The following is a 23403-nucleotide window of genomic DNA, read 5'->3' on the forward strand; positions in this document are numbered from 1 at the left end:
AAGAATATACTAGGGCTGTAAAGAATATACTAGGGCTGTAAAGAATATACTAGTAATGTAAAGAATATACTAGGGTTGTAAAGAATATACTAGGGCTGTAAAGAATATACTAGTAATGTAAAGAATATACTATAGGGCTGTAAAGAATATACTCGGTATATCCCAATCGGGATACTCCTGCTAGTTTGTTCAGGAAAACACTAAGTTGAATGTTAAAAAAACGTTTATATTATTTTACATTATTCATATTATTTTAACTTAGAATGTCAGCAACAGCGTCATGTTGTACATTTAATTTGTCACAGTCAGAGAGTGAGGAAGATCTGAGGAAAATAAAACATGTGTTCAAAGCCATTGTTGGAACTATAATGGTATTTATTAAGTAATCATAGCGGTTCTCTGTATCGGCAAGTACCCACGTGTAAGTAGGGGAGAGTGGGGTAAGTTGTGCCAAGGGGCAAGCAGTGCCACCCCTGTTATCTAGAAAACCATAGAAGAAGTTGGTCATGTGACAACATATTTTTGAAGAGGCATCCATTTCACTCAACCTGCAGAGAAGGGAGACACCTGGCTTGAGAGGTCAAGCACATTTAAGTTCAAAAAAAAAGTTTTGCCCTCCAAAGTAAAATTTGTATGATCATTGATTGAAATTGATTGAAAAGTTTATTAACAGATTGCAGAATGGGTACAGTACAGTACAGCTCAATACATACAATTGTTAAGAGGATGCAGACCTGAGAAAGACTTTCGTCTTGTTTCCATCAGGGTCCCCCATTTTCAATTCATCATATTACACACACAACATACAGATAGACAGTACTGCTACATCTATACATTTATGATTATGACATACCAGATTTTCAAATACAGTAGTGTTTGTGATACTAAAAAAATCCAGAAAAAGAGTGTATATACATTTGACATAGAAACTGTGCATTGGGGGAGGTTGGGTAGGTGGGGTGGGGCTGTACATTGGAGGTGGTTTTTTTTTTTTTGATGGCTGTGTTTGAACAATTATAGACAACTTTGTTTTAGTGCTTTAGTAAGCTACACCATGAGTCTATACAGTTAGCATGATGCTATGCCTATAGCTCAAAACAGCTGGGGGATGCATTTTTTTTCAAAATGCTAATTATGCAATCCTTGGCAAGGATTCTTTGTAGCTGACAGATTGTCTTGTCAAACCTGTCTTGCAGATACTACTCTACTAAGCTCTAAATACCTTTCACGGTCACCCATCTCTGGAATTCAGTATTTCTTCCCGGAGTTCCCCTTTTGTACACGTGTCATCCATTAAAACTCACTCTAATGTTAATTTAATTCTGAGATTTTATTCATCAGCAAGTTCAATACTTTGTGTAAGTAAGTACTATGTTATAACGTTGCAACTTGTACCCATTTAAGAACCATATAGCACAGTAGTCAAACTAAAAAAAAAGTCAGGGAATTGAACCCCCAGCCCTTGCTGTGTTAATGCCATCTTCTACCCATTGAGCTAAAAAGGGAATGGAACCCCTAACCCTGGTATGTTTAGTGCCTTGCTCTACCGATTGAGCTACAATGTGCATGGAACCCCCAACCCTTGCCGTATTAGTAAGTATGATCAGATTAATGAAATGATCAATTTTATATTACTATAAAATGCCATAATGGATATAAAACACTGCAATAAGATAAGACAGGGTAAGGTAAGATAAAATGAGATCAGATAAGATACACCTTTATTAATCCCCTTGGGGTAATTCAGCAGCACGGGGGAAGGAGAAGAGGAATGACAATGAATATAGGTAATAAAAGAAAAATACAATATAAAATATGAATAAAAGTGGGTAGAGGAGTTGTGAATGTCACTGATCTCTACTTCAGCTCAATAAACTCAGCCTTCGCAGAGAATGATGGAAACCAAAGTCCAGGATAGATAGGCTGAGTGAATGTGGTGTTGACTCTGTGCAGGAGGGTCATGGTGTCAGAGACCCTGTAGAAGGACAGAGTCCCTGCCCTGTGATCCAGGTACACTCCTATTCTGGAGCACCGGGGGCCCGGTACTGTTATGTTCTCGTTATTGTGTCTGAAGAGGTAATCACTGTGTCTGCACAATAAAGCCCAGGATTTGGAATTTAATCCAAATCCACAGTCCAGCATAGTGCCTGTTCTACTAATGTCTTTGTAGGAGGCCGCTACATAAACCCATCCACTCCACTCCACCTCCCAGTAACAGCGTCCAGTCAGACCTTCTCTACTCAGAACCTGAGACCTTTCAAATCTTTCTGGGTGATCAGGATATAACTGCTCTTCCTGCATCCGTGTTGCTTTTCTGTTCCTCTCAGTCAAAGACAGATTTGCGTTTGTTGTGTTTGGGTCCAGTGTGATCTGAGAGGAATATTGTAAGAAGTCAGCTCTCAGCTCTGGCAGTAAAACTGCATTCGCTGTTGTTGGGATTCTGGACCACTGCTGTTTCAGAACGTCCTCTAGTTTGTCTCTCAGCTCAGACACGACCTCAGTCACATCTGCAAAGTACAGGAGAGGAAAAAGACTGATGCTGGGTGGGTCTGTAGACTCACTGGGATTGGAGAGAGAGGGGTAACTCTGTAGAAAGTGGATGTGGTCCTTTGTGTTTGAGAGCTGCTCCAGCTCAGTGGCTCTGCTCCTCAGGTCCGCTATCTCCTGCTCCAGTCTCTTCTGCAGTTCTTCAGCCTGAGTCACTGTGGTCCTCTGTTGGGCTCTGATGACCGTCTTCAGCTCAGAGCGCCTCGTCTCCAAGGAGCGTATCAGCTCAGTGAACATTCTCTCACTGTCCCCCACTGCTTTATCAGCAGAGCGATTGAGATAATCAATAGCCTGTTGGGCCTCTTTGAGTCGCTTCTCTCTCTCCTGGACTCTCTGGTGGACTTTCTGCTGACTCATGCCAAGCTCCTTCTGTCTCTCTGTCCTTTCTGCTGCAGCTGAGACTGTATCATGGCCTTTATGTTCATCCATGGAACACAAATAACATATGCACTGCTGATCAGTACGACAGAAAATCTTCATAGCTTCACCATGACGAGAGCAGGTGTTCTCCTGAAGCTGTGTGGAGGCTTCGACCAGCTTGTGTTTCTTAAAGGTATCAGATTGATAGTGAGTCTGGAGGTGAGTTTCACAGTAAGAAGCCCGACATACCAGACAGGACTTGAGGGCTTTCAGCTTTCTCCCAGGGCAGACATCACAGGCCACGTCTCCAGGTCCAGCATAACAGTGATCAGGAGGAGCAGCAGACAAGAGTCCCGTCTTCATTAGTTGTTCTATCACTTCAGCCAGCACGTTGCTTTTCTTCAGAACAGGCCTCGGATTAAAAGTCTCCCTGCACTGGGGACATGACGCGGAGATCCCCTCCTGATCATCGTGATCCCAGCCGTCTTTGATGCAGCCCAGACAGTAGCTGTGTCCACAGGGAATAGTTACCGGATCCTTCAGTACATCCAGACAGATAGAACAGCAGAACTGGTCCCGGTACAGATCAACTCCTTCCCACGACGACGCCATTTTATTCTACAAAGACAACGACACTAAGTTTTGTTTTCTCAGGAAGAATGAACTCCGATCGTGTGTTCGGTGAGAGGTGCTTCCTGGTTATAGAGTGAACTCTGATCGTGTGGGTGGTGAGAGGTGCTTCCTGGTTATCGTTATCCAGGGGAGGAGTCGCTTTAAAGAGACAGTGTCTAGTAGTTTACTGTGATTCATAGATAGAAGATGTTTTTACATAGTTCAGGACTTTCTCTCATCATCAACTACCTCTAATTCGTTTACTTTGTCAAGGAAACCCACTCAAACTAATAAGCACAAAGAGAGACAGAGAGAAAAGGGTAAACATACTCAATAAATCTCTCTCTCTCTCTCTCTCTCTCTCTCTCTCTCTCTCTCTCTCTCTCGCTCTCTCTCTCTCTCTCTCTCTCTCGGGGTGGTAATCTGACTCTGACGTGTACTTTGGCGCACACCTCACATATCGGAATGTAACTCGAGAACCGCTGAACGGATTTTGTCGCCTGAAGCGGCAATCGACAGGCAACAAACAGGTCTTTAGTTCTCTCTATATATTGTATTAAAATAAATGCACACCTGAGCCGCTATAGATTTATTATTCTAAATCAGTGGTATGGCCTTGTTGGAGGTCTGCACTCTAACTAATGCGTTCTCTTGTAGTTATTATTCTGTCTTATTAAAACTGCCTTCCCATGTATGGAAATCCACACACTTCAGCACAGAGGTCCAGACGTCGCGTGCGTTCATGCAAATGACGAAGGTAGTGCTGCAGAATAGCCCAGCTGCAGAGTTGTGGGTCGTCTAGAACGGTAGCCACACAATAGCTTCTCAATTGTTATTCGAAACCCCTGATCTAGGGTAATATCAAGGCCTACCCCTGATCTAGGGTAATATCAAGGCCTACCCCTGATCTTGGGTAATATCAAGGCCTACACACCTGATCTAGGGTAATATCAAGGCCTACCCCTGATCTAGGGTAATATCAAGGCCTACCCCTGATCTAGGGTAATATCAAGGCCTACCCCTGATCTAGGGTAATATCAAGGCCTACCCCTGATCTAGGGTAATATCAAGGCCTACCCCTGATCAAAACATGTTGACAGTCTTCTTTGCAGTCCAATGTGTAGAGTATCCATTATTGTACTTGCTTGGAATATATTTTGAAATATATGAGTAAGCAAACATTCGGTCTTTCATTGTGCATGCGTCCATGCGTGGAGTGTTGTCTTCTCCAGATAGAGAGACAAGAAGATAGATACCAGTTTCCTCTCTGTGCGTTCAGTAGAAAGCTAGGCATTGTCCAACTAACACCTCTCCCGAAGGCTAACCGGACCTGTCCGCTTCCATGCATTGTGCTAAGCTAGGCTAACATGCAGCCAGATAGCTTTCTACTGAACGCACTGAGAGGAAACTGGTATCTATCTTCTTGTCTCTCTCTGGAGAAGACGGCAAGCTAATTTCCCAAAATGTTGGCGTGTTCCTTTAAGTTACCTGGGAAAATGAATAATTTTCACTTTTTTTATTTCTACAAAATATTGGTGTAGCTTGCTGATAGAAGTTATTGTTTTTCATTGTGAAAGGTCATTGTTGTCAGACAAGATGCCAAACTGAATGACAAGAATCTGTTCCAATGGCAAGGATTCTTTGTAGCTGACAGATTGTCTTGTCAAACCTGTCTTGCAGATACTACTCTACTAAATACCTCCTTTCTGAAACTGGGACATATGTATAAAATGTTAAATGGATCTGCCCCCAGATATTTATGCTCTCGCATTGTCCTGCGTGGCCAGGTCCACGGACGACAGTTACGGTCTGGACAGCTCTCAGTTTATGAGCCTAGAAAGGGTTCCTATTCACAGAATGGCTTTCTGTCTACAGCCTGCCGGCTGTGGAACTCTCTGCCCAGGGCCATCCAAACCTCCCCCACTATTGCTGTCTTCAAGAGGGGTGTGGAGCGACATCTGCAACAATAGGTTGCAGAGGGAGCTTGGCCACCACTCTTGAAGAACAGGAACATGACATGCTTACAGCCAGGCATGCTTTGACATGCTTTGAGGCTCTTTCAGAAAATTGTGTTGTCTATTTTATCTAGTATCTATCTTATCTTCTTAACCCTTTCTTTGTGATTTATTGTATTCTTCTTGGGGCCATGGTGGAAACAAGTCGACAGACTTTCATATATTATCCTTGTACCCCTTGTTTTTATACTATTGTATAAATTGTATGTACTAAATAAAAATTAAATAAAATAAAATAAAATCAAACCCATCTCTGGAATTCAGTATTTCTTCCCGGAGTTCCCCTTTTGTACACTTGTCATCCATTACAACTCACTTGTAACATTCTACAAGTACATTGAAGATTTCATTCATCAGCACGTTCAATACTTTGTGTAAGTAAGCGCTATATGTTATATCTTTGCAACGTATAGCGCTGTAGTCGAGTGGAGAACTAAAAAAAGTCAGGGAATTGAACCCCCAGCCCTTGCTGTGTTAATATAATAGATTTCATTTATATAGCACACTTTAAACTCAGTGAGCTCTCAATGTGCTTCACAGCAGGACAATTCAATAAAAACATAAGAATAAAAGTTTTAAAAAATAAAAACATTTAAAATGAATAAAATAAAAAACATAGGAGCAGATACAAAAATATATATGTATATAGTCTAATTTGTCCCACCGGTTTTATAATGAACCAAAAAAGAAAAATGTAAAAGAATATATATATATATATATATATATATATATATATATATATATATATATATATATATATATATATATATATATATATATATATATATATATATAAAGTTTGCCAATAGGGATGTATCAGTAGTAAACTTTATATATATATATATATATATATATATATATATATATATATATATATATATATATATATATATATATATATATATATATATATATATATATATATATATATATATATATATATATATATATATATATATATATATATATATATATATATATATATATATATATAAAGTTTGCCAATAGGGATGTATCAGTAGTATTGGCAGTGGTAGGAGTCGTAATAGTAATCCAGTATATTTGTTTATTTTCTAAAAAATAAACCAGTTCAACACAGGTAATGCCATCTTCTACCCATTGAGCTAAAAAGGGAATGGAACCCCCAACCCTAGCAGTATTAGTGCCTTGCTCTATACCCATTGAGCTATACTGTGAATGGAACCCCCAACCCTGGTATTGTTAGTGCCTTGCTCTACCGATTGAGCTAAAAAGGGAATGGAACCCCCAACCCTTGCCGTATTAGTAAGTATGATCAGATTAATGAAATTATAAATTTGATATGCCTATAAAATGCCATATGGATAAAAAAAAAAAACACACCAAGATAAGATAAGTCTGGGTATGGTCAGATAAAATAAGATGAGATCAGATAAGATACACCTTTATTAATCCCCTTGGGGTAATTCAGCAGCACGGGGGAAGGAGAAGAGGAATGACAATGAATATAGGTAATAAAAGAAACATACAATATAAAATATGAATACAAGTGAAAAGAAAAAAGGTGCACGTGAGGGTTTCTATGGTCATGACACACACGGCACCAGAGTCTGTGCAGGGTTTAGTGGTTTATAAGAGTCAGACAGTTCTAACGGGTCTCAAGTTCTGCCACCGTTAGTTCTCCAGCTGCCGGCAGCAGTCCATTTCACCGGTTGTGGATCCCCAGGTGTCTGAGGGCCTCTGGCCTGAAGGACTGTCCCAGGATGTGTGTGGAGAGTCGGGGAGGGATGATAATTGATGACTCTATGGCTGAATGTTCTCCTCATCTTGGCCTGATTGATTGATTGATTGATTGATTGATTGATTGATTGAAAACTTTATTAACAGATTGCAGAATGGGTACAGTACAGTACAGCTCAATACACACAATTGTTAAGGGGATGCAGACCAGAGAAAGACTTTCATCTTGTTTACATCAAGGTCCCCTGTTTTCAATTCATCATAACATATATGACATACATGACATACAGATAGACAGTACTGCTACATCTATACATTTATGACATACCAGATTTGCAAATACCGTACTGTTTGTGATACGAAAAGAGTCCAGAAAAGAGAGTATATATACATTTGACGTAGAAACTGTACATTGGAGGAGGTTGGGGGGGGGGGGGGGGGGGGGTGAATAGGAGGAGTGGGTGGGGGACACTGTACAACTGAACAAGCAAAACTGTACATTTGAATATTGACATGACCATACTTGGTCATTTACTGTACATTGCGGGGGGGGGGGGGGGGGGGGGGGGGTTGTGTTAGGACATTTACAGGGGCCAGTTTAGAATTGCAGTCTCCCGTCGTAGGTGTTTTTTTTAGAGTGTTTTTGAAAGTGGGTAGTGATTCACATTCCTTTACAGCTTTGGGGCAGGGCGTTCCACATTGATGACGTGGCATAATTGCGAAACTGCTCCTCATAGAAGGCGTGGGAGGCGTTCTCCAGAATTCCTTCTCATCCTCCTCCTCTCGGCCACCACACCTCGAGTGTGACCAGTTCAGCTTGTTCAGTTTGTTGCCGTCTCTTGTGTTACTGTTTAATGGCCATCCAAGTAATGCACAAAAGGGGACCTTTGTCCAGGAAGAGATACTGAATTCCAGTGGTGGGTGAAAGGTATTTAGAGTTTATAGAGTAGTATCACCAAGACAGGCAGCTACAAGGACTCCTTTCCAAGCTTTGTATAATCAGCACACCAGCTATCAGGAAGCTATGGAGACGTTAATAACGAATTAGTTAATAATAAAAACATCCAGAAGAAAAGAAATAAAGAGAAATAAAACAGGCAGATGTCTTAGGCCTGTGTGACCTTTCTCTTATGTGGTCCATAAACAAACTCCAGATGTTCTCAAACTTGTCCGACGAGCGCTGAACTGTGAGTCTCGGAGATGCTCGCGCCTGCAGACTTCAGCGTTGGTGTTAAGTCGTTTAACTATTTAACGCTGTTGAATTTCAATGATGATTTATGACCGTTTAATTTCTCCTTAATTCCTCCATAATTGCAGCTGCTGAATTGAGGGAGGATATCTAGAATTAAACCACCATTGGTTTGGAATTGTAACTCATTTTATTTTAACATTATTGAATTTCAATGGTAATTAAAAATGTCCACAAAATACAAAAGAACGGTTTCATATTGTTGTCCAACCTACCCTATGAAAATAAAGATTTTGACTTTCCCACATGCAAAGGGACAGAGGTATTGAAGATAGGATTCAAATATGTAAATATGCAAATATCCAATCAAACAAACTTTACCCCGGTAGGCTAGAAACTGTGTCCCTCAGAACAAAGATAGAGTGACTGAGTGAATGTAACTCCTAATTACCTCATCTTTCACAAATCAGCATCTTCAAGATCAATTAAAATCCCAAAGCCTGGGTAGAGGAGCTGTGAATGTTTTGATTGATTGATTGAAAAGTTTATTTACAGATTGCAGAATGGGTACAGTATAGTACGGCTCAATACATACAATTGTTAAGGGGATGCAGACCAGAGAAAGACTTTCGTCTTGTTTACATCAGGGTCCCCCATTTTCAATTCATCATGACATATATGACATACATGACATACAGATAGACAGTACTGCTACATCTATACATTTATGACATATCAGATTTGCAAATACAGTACTGTTTGTGATACAAAAGTGTCCAGAAAAAGAGTGTATATACATTTGACGTAGAAACTGTACATTGGAGGAGGTTGGGTGGGTGGGGTGGGGTTGGGTGGGTGGGTGCTGTACATTGGAGGTGGGGGGGGGGGGGGGGGTTGGGTAGGGGGGGGGACACTGTACACTGTACATTGGAATACTGACAACGCCATACTTGGTCATTTACTGTACAACTGGGTTAGGACATTTGTAGGGGCCAGTTTCGAATTGCAGTCTCCCGTAGGTGTTTTTTGAGAGTGTTTTTGAAAGTGGGTAGTGATTCACATTCCTTTACAGCTTTGGGGCAGGGCGTTCCACATTGATGTGGCATAATTGCGAAACGTGATGTCACTGATCTCTACTTCAGAACACAGAACTCAGCCTTCGCAGAGTCATATAACCAAAGTCCAGGATAGAGAGGCTGAGTGAATGTGGTGTTGACTCTGTGCAGGAGGGTGATGGTGTCAGAGACGCTGTAGAAGGACAGACCTGCCCGGCTGTGATCCAGGTACACTCCTATTCTGGAGGACCGGGGGCCCGGTACTGTTATGCCCTTGTTATTGTGGCAGAAGGTGTAATTACTTTGTCTGCAATTAATGGCGCTTTCACATATCGTTTTGGTGGACTCTGTGCGGTTCTGGTGGTGAAGTTGCAACATTGTTGCATTCGTCATTTGGTTCGTCTGCATTCACACAGCAATTTGTCAAGCGCACCAAACTTTCGAGTAGGGGGTATCTGCAGAGCCGCAGAGCCAGGCTGGACGGGTTGGAGGCGGGGCTTCGTGGTCTGGACAAGTATTAGTGGTCTGGACAAGTATTGCGGATGAGGGGGGGGGGCTCTCTCGCTATGTGTTGGAGTGCGCAATGTGTATGCGCATGCGTGTGGACTGGAGCATGTGAGAGTATAAAGAGTAAATTTTTTCCTAACTCTTTCTCACATCACAACAAGAAGAAGAAGAAGAAGAACTCTTTCACCGGGGTTGCAGTGTAGCAAATCCCCGGTTGTGTGTGGCCGAACAGTGCAACTGCGCACATACAATCATGGTTATATTAAATCCAGCGCTCGTGTGGACTGGGCCTAACTTGCCTGCCATTACGTTGCGAAGGGGAACTTCTCCATGTTAAATAGGGCTGGCGATCCATGGTAAATTATGAATTTAACCCCGGCGATCAAAGTGTTAAAGACTCACTTCTTCAACCATTATCTGAATAAAAAAATTTAAATAAAAAAAATCTAACCCTAACTAACCTTACTGTCATGCACTTGTCCTAATAAACTAACCTACACTGTAGCACTCAACACTTTATGAACATTGTTACTGAGACGAAAGTTAAGTTTACTCTATTATTACTAGATCTGGTATGTCATAAATGTCTAGATGTAACATTACTGTCTATGTACCTATGTAAACGAGACGAAAGTTAAGTTTACTCTATTATTTCGCCGTCGACTAAAGACTCACTTCTTCAACCATTATCTGAATAAAAAAAATCTAACCCTAACTAACCTTACTGTCATGCACTTAAAGACTCACTTCTTCAACCATTATCTGAATAAAAAATTTAAAAAAAAAATCGAACCCTAACTAACCTTACTGTCATGCACTTGTCCTAATAAACTAAAGTTAAGTTTACTCTATTATTTCGCCGTCGACTAAAGACTCACTTCTTCAACCATTATCTGAATAAAAAAAATCTAATCCTAACTAACCTTACTGTCAGAAAGTTAAGTTTACTCTATTATTACTAGATCTGGTATGTCATAAATGTCTAGATGTAACATTACTGTCTATGTACAAGTTTACTCTATTATTACTAGATCTGGTATGTCATAAATGTCTAGATGTGCTAATCATAAATGTCTAGATGTAACATTACTGTCTATGTACCTATGTAAACGAGACGAAAGTTAAGTTTACTCTATTATTTCGCCGTCGACTAAAGACTCACTTCTTCAACCATTATCTGAATAAAAAAAATCTAACCCTAACTAACCTTACTGTCATGCACTTAAAGACTCACTTCTTCAACCATTATCTGAATAAAAAAATCTAAATAAAAAAAATCTAACCCTAACTAACCTTACTGTCATGCACTTGTCCTAATAAACTAACCTACACTGTAGCACTCAACACTTTATGAACATTGTTACTGAGATGAAAGTTAAGTTTACTCTATTATTACTAGATCTGGTATGTCATAAATGTCTAGATGTAACATTACTGTCTATGTACAAGTTTACTCTATTATTACTAGATCTGGTATGTCATAAATGTCTAGATGTAACATTACTCTCTATGTACCTATGTAAACGAGACGAAAGTGAAGTTGAAAATGGTGCGCAGTAGTGCAAATACTTGTCCAGACCACTAATACTTATCCAGACTACGAAGCCCCGCCTCCAACCCGTCCAGCCTGGCTCTGCGGCTCTGCAGATACCCCCTATTGAAACTTTCTGAACAATGTCACGCGGTCGAAAAGGGCGCTCGTCTATTGGACACAATGGAGAGTGGAAATCGCTCCCCTTCAGGAAGTGAAATCCGCGAAAACACAAACAGCCGCAAGAAGCGTGATAGTAGAAGAGACGTGGCATTGATCCCCATCGTTCGATTATAACCCATTACCGCCATCCTCTCGCTAAACAACTTGTACACCTCGTTGTTTTTGTGAGTGCCCACAAGTAGCTGTTTTATTTGGTCTTCTGCCCGCATATGTCGATCAGGGCTTTCACTTCATCATTCGCCCAAGTCTGTCCACGAGACATTGTTTACAGTGCGCTTGTTTTGCAGTGAATGCCGCGCGCCGCAGTGTTTTTTTCTTCCTTCTATAGGTGTATCGGCGCACAGCAGCGTCTTGGCTGGTCGGCAGTGATACTACAGATTACTTGTAAAAAGAATCTGATTACTGATTACTCCTTTAAAAAGTAATCTAGTTACTTTACCGATTACTTGATTATCAAAGTAACTTAGTTACAAAGTCGTCGTCGTCGTCCCCTGCTGCTCCCACAACATAATGACAATTTTTTTTTAAATAATGCTTTATTGAAAGTGCAAAGTGTCATAAATCATGATTGGCTGCTCAGACAGGTCATCATGAGACGTCATCAGTTTTGATTGATTGATTGAAAAGTTTATTAACAGATTGCAGAATGGGTACAGTACAGTACAGCTCAATACAAACAATTGTTAAGGGGATGCAGACCAGAGAAAGACTTTCGTCTTGTTTACATCAGGGTCCCCCATTTTCAATTCATCATAACATATATGACATACAGATAGACAGTACTGCTACATCTATACATTTATGACATATCAGATTTGCAAATACAGTACTGTTTGTGATACAAAAGTGTCCAGAAAAAGAGTGTATATACATTTGACGTAGAAACTGTACATTGGAGGAGGTTGGGTAGGTGGGGTGGGGTTGGGTGGGTGGGAGCTGTACATTGGAGGGGGGGGGGGGGGGGGGGGTTGGGGACACTGTACATTGTGTGTTCAAATATGTCATCACATACACGGTATAAACAGAGATAAGATAAGACAGTATGTGTCCTACCTGCATGCAACAACGCAAGGATGGCACCGTCGCCCAAGAGGAGAAAGCTACTTCTTCAAAGCAAACTAAGTTTAGCTACGCTGTCGCCGGCGCCTCCTAGTTTATTATTATTTGTCACAACAAAATACAGAATACTTTTTGATGAAATGCTTGTTTCTGTATGAGCCCAGTGTGTCGTTTACATGGAGAAATGTACGCCACCGCCTGGGAAAATGCGGTATTGCACACCTGGTGCAATACAGAACCTGACGCCATTCAATAAATCTTTCTGGGTGATTAGGATATGACTGCTCTTGCTGCATCCGTGTTGCTTTTCTGTTCCTCTCAGACAAAGACAGATTTGTGTTTGCTGTGTTTGGGTCCAGTGTGATCTGAGAGGAATATTGTAAGAAGTCAGCTCTGGTCTTGGGCTCTGGTGGTGGCAGTAAAACATTAACAGCATTGACTGTTGTTGAGATTCTGGGCCACTGCTCTTTCAGAACGTCCTCTAGTTTGTCTCTCAGCTCAGACACGACCTCAGTCACATCTGCAAAGTACAGGAGAGGAATGAGACTGATGCTGGGTGAGTCTGTAGTGTAGACTCACTGGGACTGGAGAGAGAGGGGTAACTCTGTAGAAAGTGGATGTGGTCCTCTGTGTGTGAGAGCTGCTCCAGCTCAGTGGCTCTGCTCCTCAGGTCCGCTATCTCCTGCTCCAGTCTCTTCTGCAGTTCTACAGCCTGAGTCACTGTGGTCCTCTGTTGGGCTCTGATGACCTTCTTCAGCCCAGAGCGCCTCGTCTCCAAGGAGCGTATCAGCTCAGTGAACATTCTCTCACTGTCCCCCACTGCTTTATCAGCAGAGCGATTGAGAGAATCAACAGCCTGTTGGGCCTCTTTGAGTAGCTTCTCTCTCTCCTGGACGCGTGAACACTTTAGGCAACCAACTTGCGCTTCTGCGTTGCTCTGAATTGCTCTGATTGGCCAAGCATGCGCATGAGCCGCGACGCGCTCCTCAGAGGCAGGAATACTAAGCTCCCCCTTAAGCTCCAGGAGAAAACCCGCAGTTCTTGCCCGACTGATGGGAGCCGAATCCCGGATCCGATTTTTCTGATGAATACCCCCAAAACATGGAGGTCCCGAACCCATGGAAGTATTGATTGCGCTGTAACGAATCATTCAAAAAATATACCGTTAACTGGAATATGTTGTGCCTTTACACATATGTTGGATTATGTAATTGGTTTGTCATGACAAACTAATAAAAAATCGCGATTTACCCGGTGGCTACAACAACACGCATGTAGTCACTGTGTGTAAATCGCGATTTAAACTTTTTACAATACTTCCATGCGTTCGGGACCTCCATGTTTTGGGGGTATTCATCAGAAAAATCGGATCCGGGATTCGGCTCCCATCAGTCGGGCAAGAACTGCAGGTTTTCAGCATCTCTCCTCTCTCCTGGAGCTTAAGGGGGAGCCGCGCTCGGCCAATCAGAGAAACGCGGAAGGCGCTCGGCCAATCAGAGAAACGCGGAAGCGCATGTTGGTTGCCGAAAGTGTTCACGCCTCCTGGACTCTCTGGTGGACTTTCTGCTGACTCATGCCAAGCTCTTTCTGTCTCTCCGTCCTTTCTGCTGCAGCGGAGACTGTATCGTGGCCTTTATGTTGATCCATGGAACACAAATAACATATGCACTGCTGATCAGTACGACAGAAAACATCCAGAATCCTGTCATGACCAGAGCAGGTGTTCTCCTGAAGCCGTGTGGAGGCTTTGACCAGCTTGTGTTTCTTAAAGGTATCAGATTGATAGTGAGGCTGGAGGTGAGTTTCACAGTAAGAAGCCAGACATACCAGACAGGACTTGAGGGCTTTCTGCTTTCTCCCAGGGCAGACATCACAGGCCACGTCTCCAGGTCCAGCATAACAGTGATCAGGAGGAGCAGAAGACAAGAGTCCTGTCTTCATTAGTTGTTCTATCACTTCAGCCAGCATGTTGTTTTTGTCATCAGTGAACCAGGAGAGGAACCAGCCTGCACAGTTTCCAGTGAACTATCCCGGGCAAGGCCAGATTAAGACTTCAGAGGCCCCTGGGCCAGATTCTTGTGGAGGCCCCCCCACACACACATACACGTGCACGCACGCACAGTGGGGTTTTTATATGTCACTTTAAAAAATATATAGAATATTTAGAAGTGGTGGGCTCTGAGGGCCAAGCTAAAAGGACTTTGATCACCCCTGCCCACTTTGACAACCTAGGATGGCTTAGAGTAGACGACAGAGTACAGCAACTTGCATATGGGCCTGGTCTACAAGATACACTACACGACCAAGGTACCCATGTACATGTCAAAATACTTCCCAAAGGTCAGTGAATACCACGATCACAACACCAGAGGGAGCTCCACAAATCATGTTAAACCCAGATTCGGCTCAAACAAGGGACTAAACACGTTTCGCAATTATGCCACATCAATGTGGAAAGCCCTACCCAAAGCTGTAAAGGAATGTGAATCACTACCCACTTTCAAAAACACTCTCAAAGAACACCTACGGGAGACTGCAATTCGAAACTGGCCCCTGTAAATGTCCTAACACAACCCCCTTCAATGTACAGTAAATGACCAAGTATGGTTTTGTCAATATTCCAACGTACAGTTTTGCTTGTACAGTTGTACAGTGTCCCCCACCCACCCACCCCTCCCACCCAACGAACCACCTCCAATGTACAGTCCCCCCCCCCCCCCCCCCTACCCAACCTCCTCCAATGTACAGTTTCTACACCAAATGTATATACTCTCTTTTCTGGACTCTTTTCGTATCACAAACAGTACTGTATTTGCAAATCTGGTATGTCATAAATGTATAGATGTAGCAGTACTGTCTATCTGTATGTCATGTATGTCATATAATGATGAATTGAAAATGGGGGACCCTGATGTAAACAAGACGAAAGTCTTTCTCTGGTCTGCATCCCCTTAACAATTATTGAGCTGTACTGTACTGTACCCATTCTACAATCTGTTAATAAAGTTTTCAATCAATCAATTAAGAAGAGAAAAGAAACACATCATGTTTAGATGGGGGGATGGCGCCATCCTCAGGAAGAATAAAAACATGCACACACTTTGGAGACAAGAATATAATATTAGAATAGTAAGCTTACTTTTACGTGAATGTCAATTTAGATTATAATTAGGGAAGGGAGGGGGTTGAAATGTGTTTTTGTCCTGTGTTACTGTCTGTGAATGAATGAATTAATGAAAATTGTATTTAACAGATTGCAGAATGGGTACAAATAATACAGTACGGCTCAATACACACAATTGTTAAGGGGGTGCAGACCAGAGAAAGCCGTTTGTCTTGTTTACATCAGGGTCCCCCATTTTCAATTCATAGTGACATGTATGACATGCACAACATATATGACATCATGACATTTATGGCATAGGGACATACATGACATACAGGTATACTGTTACATTTGTGACATATATGATATGCAAATATACAGTACTGTTACCCATAGATCCTGACAGAGAGTATATACATATGATGGGGAGGGGACTGTACATTAGGAGGGGGTGGGTGGGTGGGAGAGAAATATACATACGGTGGGGAGAGAATATATACATTACATACGGTGGGGAGGGGACTGTCTATTAGGTGGGGGTGGGGCTGTATGTATGTATGTATGTATGTATGTATGTATGTATGTATGTATGTATGTATGTATGTATGTATGTATGTATGTATGTATGTATGTATGTATGTATGTATGTATGTATGTATGTATGTATGCATGCATGCATGTATGTATGTATGTATGTATGTATGTATGTATGTATGTATGTTTGTATGTATGTATGTATGTATGTATGTATGTATGTATGTATGTATGTATGTATGTATGTATGTATACATACGTATGTATGTATGTATGTATGTATGTATGTATGTATGTATGTATGTATGTATGTATGTATGTATGTATGTATGTATGTATGTATGTATGTATGTATGTAAGTATGTATGTATGTATGTAGGACCCATCGGCCAGGATTACAACAGGCACATTCATCTCCGATATCTTTCCGGTATCACGCTCAGCCAGACAGGGTTGCCCTCTTAGTCCCGGACTATTCGATCTATCATTAGAACCTTTAGCACAATTTATAAGACAATCCCAACACATAAAACCAATAGTAATCAAGGGCACACATCTTAAAATTAGTTTATATGCGGACGACGTAATATTGTTCATGCAAAACCCCAACAACACATTGCCGCATATACTCAAGTTGATAGAAAACTTTGGTGATTTATCGGGATTTAAAATAAATTGGCCTAAGTCGGCTTTTCTTCCTCTTAACACCATTGCAAAAAAAGACACAACCCTCCCAGGTGCGATACCCATGGTCAAACATTTCAGATGCTTGGGTGTGGAAATATTTCCCACCATAAGACAAACGGTGAAGCACAATTACACAAAAATACAGAACAAAATCAAAGACGACCTGGACAGGTGGGCAAAACTTAAAAACTCAGTACAGGCAAGGGTATCAATAGTTAAGATGGATGTATTACCAAGAATCAATTTCTTCAGCTCAATGCTTCCGTTACCTCCTCCAGAGGGCTACTGGAAAAGATTACAAACCTCCACATACAAATTTATTTGGAATAACAAACCACCTCGCATAAAAAGATCCACCGCACAGAGAAATAAAGCAGACGGTGGCATGGCAGTCCCAGATTTTTTACAATATTTTAAGGCCTTCACATTAAGACCAGTGAAGATATGGTTTGACCCCCAGGCTTTGGTATCTTGGAGAGAATTAGAAGAAAACATGGTAGCCCCCACAGAGACTGAAAGACATAGCACACACTAAACTTTCAATCAAGCATTGTGAGCGAGAATTTGGCCCAATAATTACCCATGCAATCAGAACATGGCGGGAAACACAAAAGAAATATCCTAACCCTCAAGAATGGCATAATCACACTCCCATATTCAATAACAATGCACTCTTAATGGGAAAACGACCTATAAGATTCCCTATATGGGAAGAGAAAGGCATACACTCATTAGGGGATATTTTTAATAACAAGGGCCTCTGTAGTTATGTCGAAATATGCATAAAGTTTAACCTCACCGAGTCCACATGGCTTTTTTACATACAGTTACGACTTTGTATGAGATCTCACGGTGTTCCATTACTAGTACCAATTGAACACCACAGATTTTTCTATGAAAGAGATACATTGGGAGGTTTTGTATCAAGTTTTTATTATCAATTACTAACGTCCTCGTACGAAACCCTTCAAATAGACACTGTCTGGAGGAGGGATATACCAGACCTGGAATATGACTTTGATTGGCAAGGAGCCTGGGCAAATGTCCGACTTACATCAAGGAACCCGGATCATCAACAAATCAATCTGAACTATATTCACAGGACATACTTGACTCCTATACGGCTGTGCAAAATGGGGCTTATACAAGACTCCAAATGCTCCCAATGTACAAATGGGGACGAAGGAACATTTATGCACATGTATTGGGACTGCCCACCAGTTAAGGCATTCTGGAAAGATGTGTCCCAACAATTATCAACACTCGTATTTTGGAATATACCTGTACACCCCGCGGTATTACTATTGAATGATGTTTTTGAGTTTGCAGTGAATCCACAACTAAAAAGATTGGTTTTATCGGGTATCACAGTAGCTAAAAAACTGATCGCATCACGTTGGTTTCAACCGGAAAAAATGTGCCGAAAAGTGTGGTTTCTTACATATCTTGATGTGATATATCAAGAAATATCTACAGCAAGAATTCTGGGGCTCAATGAATCCAAAATGTCAATGTGGTTAGAAGTGGTGGAGAGAATAAAAGCTAGCTTATAATGGTGGTGTCTGGTTAGGAGTGAGGGATAATGGAGGTACTATCCAAGAGGGGGTCCGGGAGGGGGGGGTTTGAGCTGGAGCATATGTGTGTAGGGTTTTAGAAAATAGGTATTAGGGGTATATTATATACTAACATTTATATAATTGTAATTTCGCTGGATATACACTGTATACGGCTAAAATGTTATTATAGACTATTTTTGTTTTATCCTGTTTCTGTACTTGCATATATTATAACCACCTTTACTGAAAGTTCCATTATGCATTGTGTGTTGAGTACTGACTTTTAATAATTTTTTGTTTTGCAATAATAAAAAAAATATAAAAAAAAAAAAGTATGTATGTATGTATGTATGTATGTATGTATGTATGTATGTATGTATGTATGTATGTATGTATGTATGTATGTATGTATGTATGTTTCAAGTTCAAGTTTCTTTAATAGTTGTCATACAGAAGTACAGAATACTTTCATACAAAATGCTTCTTACTGTTACGCTCCAGAGACTGTGCTAGACAAGATAGTATCAAATAACATAGTATAGCATGTAATTTAGAAGAAGAAAATGAGGTCACAGTGTTCGGTATAGACATATGTACAATGTTCTGAGTTACCATATAATATACAATACTATGCAGTGTACTAATGTACAGTACTATATAGTGCAAAGCAGAAATGGGATGAGGTACAATTTAGGTACAATTTACAGTAAGGTGTACGAGTTGTAGTGCAATCCTTCATCAATAAATATAAAGTGTGGGGAGTGGGTGCTACAGTGTGTTTGTTTAAAGTGGGTGTGTGCTATAAAGTGTGTGGAGTGGGTGCTACAGTGTGTTTGTTTAAAGTGAGTGTGTGCGTGTGGATGTGTGTGCTATGTGCGTTTGGTGGTTGTTGTTGTGTAGTGTTCATTGTTCGTTTAGCAGCCTGATGGCCTGGGGATAGAAGCTTCTTCTGAGTCTTTCTGTGCTCGCCTTGAGACTCCGGTATTGCTTGCCTGACCGCAGCAGTTCAAAGAGGCAGTTGTTCGGGTGACTGGAGTCTTTAATGATTCTCTTAGCCTTGCCCTTGCAACGCTTGTTGTAAATGTTCTGGAGGGTGGGGAGCCCCCCTCCAATTGTGCGTTCGGCTGAACGTGTCACTCTTTGTAGTCTGCTTCGGTCTTGTGCAGTGCTATTCCCAAACCAGGAGGTGATGTTGCCGGTCAAGATGCTCTCTATTTTACATGAGTAGAAGTTCTTAAGGATCTTCTGACTGACTTGGAACTTCCTTAGGCGCCTGAGGAAGTAGAGGCGTTGTCGTGCCTTCTTCACAACACTGTCAATGTGTGTGGTCCATGTCAAGTCCTCGGATATGTAGGCTCCGAGGTACTTAAAGCTGTTGACTCTCTCAACCGGTGCCCCGTCGATGCTGAGGGGGCTGTAGTCCTTGACCCCCGACCTCCTGAAGTCCACAATCATCTCCTTTGTTTTGCTGACGTTCAGGGAGAGGCTGTTTTCCTGGCACCATCCCGCCAGGACCTTGACCTCTTCCAGGTAGGCCCTCTCGTCGTTGGCAGAGATCAGGCCCACCACCACTGTGTCGTCAGCAAATTTGATGATTGTATTGCTACTCCGCTGAGCCACACAGTCGTGTGTGTACAGGGAGTAGAGGAGGGGACTCAGAACACAGCCCTGGGGGGCCCCTATGTTGAGGGTGATGGATGAGGAGGTGCAGTTGCCTGCTCTCACCACCTGGGGTCTGCCAGTCAGGAAGTCCAAGACCCACTGGCAGAGGTCATAGTTCAAGCCCAGGTCCCTGAGCTTGGCTATGAGTATGGAGGGGACTATGGTATTGAATGCCGAGCTGTAGTCGATGAATAGCATTCTCACATAGTTCCCCTGCCTCTTGTCCAGGTGTGATGCTGCTGTGTGCAGCACATGGGCTATGGCGTCCTCCGTGGACCTGTTGGGGCGGTATGCAAATTGCAGGGGGTCCATGTTGATGGGGAGGGAGGAGCAGATGTAGCCCTTTACTAGCTTCTCAAAGCACTTCATGTATGTATGTATGTATGTATGTATGTATGTATGTATGTATGTATGTATGTATGTATGTATGTATGTATGTATGTATGTATGTATAAAAGAAAAAAAATACAATAGAAATATTGACTGACGTTTCTTAGGCGACTCTTTCGAAGTTGGTTAAGGTTAGATAATGGAATCAGGGCTGGTGTTCTATCGCCCTGTTCTAAGACAAACTCTAACCTTAACCAACTTCGAAAGAGTGCCTAAGCTTAACCGGTGAAAGAAAGAGGCGTCACATGATTGGCGCTACCAGAAACGTCAGTGGCCAATCAGAGCGCGAACTGGAACTGGAAATCTGTTGGTAAAAGTATTCAGGCGTCGGGGCTGGGATGTGGAGATGCAAGTTTTGACTTTTTATTGCTGTTTTTACCTCAAACGGAAAACCTCAAACTCTTATGAAGAGGAGAAAAAATACTCAAGATTAGCCACTTGCAGACGGCAGGGTGTGACGTACTGTATATTTTAGTTGATGAAATATTTTTGTTGACTAAATATTTTAGTTGATGAAATATGTTTTCATTTCAGTGTCACAGTATGACATCGATCTCCAAAATAAGAAAAAAATAAAAATAAAATGTGGGGCCTCTAGTGACGAGGGGCCTCCAAAAAATATTAATAAAAGTAAAAAAATAAATAATAATAATTTGGGGCCTCTAGTGACGAGGGGCCTCCAAAAGGCCTCTAGTGACGAGGGGCCTCCAAAAGGCCTCTAGTGACGAGGGGCCTCCAAAAGGCCTCTAGTGACGAGGGGCCTCCAAAAGGCCTCTAGTGACGAGGGGCCTCCAAAAGGCCTCGAGTGACGAGGGGCCTCCAAAAATGTTTTAAATAAAAGTTAAAAAAATAATAATACTAATTTGGGGCCTCTTGTGACGAGGGGCCTCCAAAAGGCCTCTAGTGATGAGGGGCCTTCAAAAAAATTAGAAATTAAAGTAAAAAAAAACAAAAAAAAAATATGTTGGGGCCTCTAGTGATGAGGGGCCTCAAAAAAAATAGAAAATTTAAATTCTGTTTTTTTTCTTTTTTTTTGAGGCCCCTCATCACTAGAGGCCCACGGGCCGCGGCCCGGACGGCCCGGTCGTTAATGCGGCCCTGATCCCGGGCAGAACCTGACGTTACCTCTGCCAGAGGTGGTGGTCCTCATCGTGGTGGGCCTATAAAGCGTGGTGGTGGTAGGCCCAGAGCGACAGCAGCCATACCCTGCTGTAAGGAATTACTATATGCATTACAACAATTTACTGTGAATTCAATTTACAATGTGTACTGTGAAAAGTAATGCAAAAGAGTTGCCAACAATTTATCTTTATAGACATAGACCTGTGTGGCCAAACGAAATATTATAAAATCATTGTTTCATTGTCATCAGTGAACCAGGAGAGGAACCAGCCTGCACAGTTTCTCCTCCTCTCGCCTCCCCTTTCCTCCCCTCCCCTCACCTCTCCTCTCCTCTCCTCTCCTCCCCTCCCCTCCCCTCTCCTCCCCTCTCCTCTCCTCTCCTCTCCTCTCCTCTCCTCTCCTCTCCTCTCCTCTCCTCTCCTCCCCTCTCCTCTCCTCTCCTCTCCTCTCCTCTCCTCTCCTCTCCTCTCCTCTCTTCTCTTCTCTTCTCCTCTCCTCTCCTCTCCTCTCCTCTCCTCTCCTCTCCTCTCCTCCCCTCCCCTCCCCTCTCCTCTCCTCTCCTCTCCTCTCCTCCCCTCCCCTCCCCTCTCCTCTCCTCTCCTCTCCTCTCCTCTCCTCTCCTCTCCTCTCCTCTCCTCTCCTCTCCTCTCCTCTCCTCCCCTCCCCTCTCCTCTCCTCTCCTCTCCTCTCCTCTCCTCTCCTCTCCTCTCCTCCGCGTGAATGCCACCTACAACGTAACTGTACAGAATGCGTGAATATGTTAGGCAACCAACTTGTGTTTAGCGTTTCTCTGATTGGCCACTACGCCCATGTGACCGCGGCAGCGCGAGAGAGCTGCAGCGCGGAAATAGGCTGTCTATTGCCATTCTCTAAGACAAACTCTAACCTTAACCAGCTCCTTAACAGCGCCTAAACTTAACCCTTCTAACCTTAACCAACTCCGAAACAATGCCTAACCTTAACCTTAACCATAACCAACTCCGAAATAATGCCTAACCTTAACCTTAACCATAACCAACTCCGAAAGAATATTGCTATTCTCTAAGACAAACTCTAACCTTAACCAGCTCCTTAACAGCGCCTAAACTTAACCCTTCTAACCTTACCCAGATAGCAAAAGGTGTTAATTCAATGTTGATTTATGGTCAAAATGCTTGATTTTTGGTTAAGGTCGACGATTGATGGTGAATCACCCATTAACCGCTGAAGCAATTGACTAATGTTGAAAACATATCATTGAATCAATATTGTTTTGTGGTTGCATTTTAATGATTGAAATGCCAATATCTAATAAATGTTGAATCAACGCATGCTGTTCAACGTATGCTGTTTGTCGTCATTACGTTGGACCGATCCGAATTCCCCCCCCCAATTTAAACAGATATGGTACGTCCCAGCATGCAGCTGAGCACTCTCTCAATGTGAACTGCATTGCAACAGAACAGCACGTCTGGTTCCCCCGGATTTGATTCTACTGAGTGCTTTACAGTAAGTTTTGGCTATATTACTTTTATCTTAACTGTGTTCTGTGAAAAATAACGTTATTGTGAGTGTGACCAGTGGATCTTG

At 42.1% G+C, this 23403-nt stretch overlaps 2 protein-coding genes across 2 annotated transcripts in view; both read right to left on the reverse strand.

Moving 5' to 3' along the window:
• Nucleotides 1-1239, reverse strand: part of LOC311228186 (creatine kinase, testis isozyme-like) — a gene marked incomplete at both ends in the record, with an annotated part of 7833 nt that extends 6594 nt beyond the window's left edge. Inside the window, one exon of the mRNA XM_084314098.1 lies at nucleotides 1223-1239. Coding sequence (XP_084170224.1) covers nucleotides 1223-1239 — 17 coding nt within the window. The remainder of the gene's footprint in view (nucleotides 1-1222) is intronic.
• Nucleotides 1240-1704: 465 nt separating this feature from the next.
• Nucleotides 1705-3605, reverse strand: LOC311228557 (tripartite motif-containing protein 16-like). The gene has a single exon (XM_084314456.1). The coding sequence runs from the start codon at nucleotides 3517-3519 to the stop codon at nucleotides 1858-1860; it is 1662 nt and encodes a 553-aa protein (XP_084170582.1). The 5' UTR covers nucleotides 3520-3605; the 3' UTR covers nucleotides 1705-1857.
• Nucleotides 3606-23403: the final 19798 nt, after the last annotated feature.

Source organism: Notolepis coatsorum (assembly GCF_963971535.1).
Source record: "Notolepis coatsorum genome assembly, chromosome: 5".
Lineage (NCBI taxonomy): Eukaryota > Metazoa > Chordata > Actinopteri > Aulopiformes > Paralepididae > Notolepis > Notolepis coatsorum.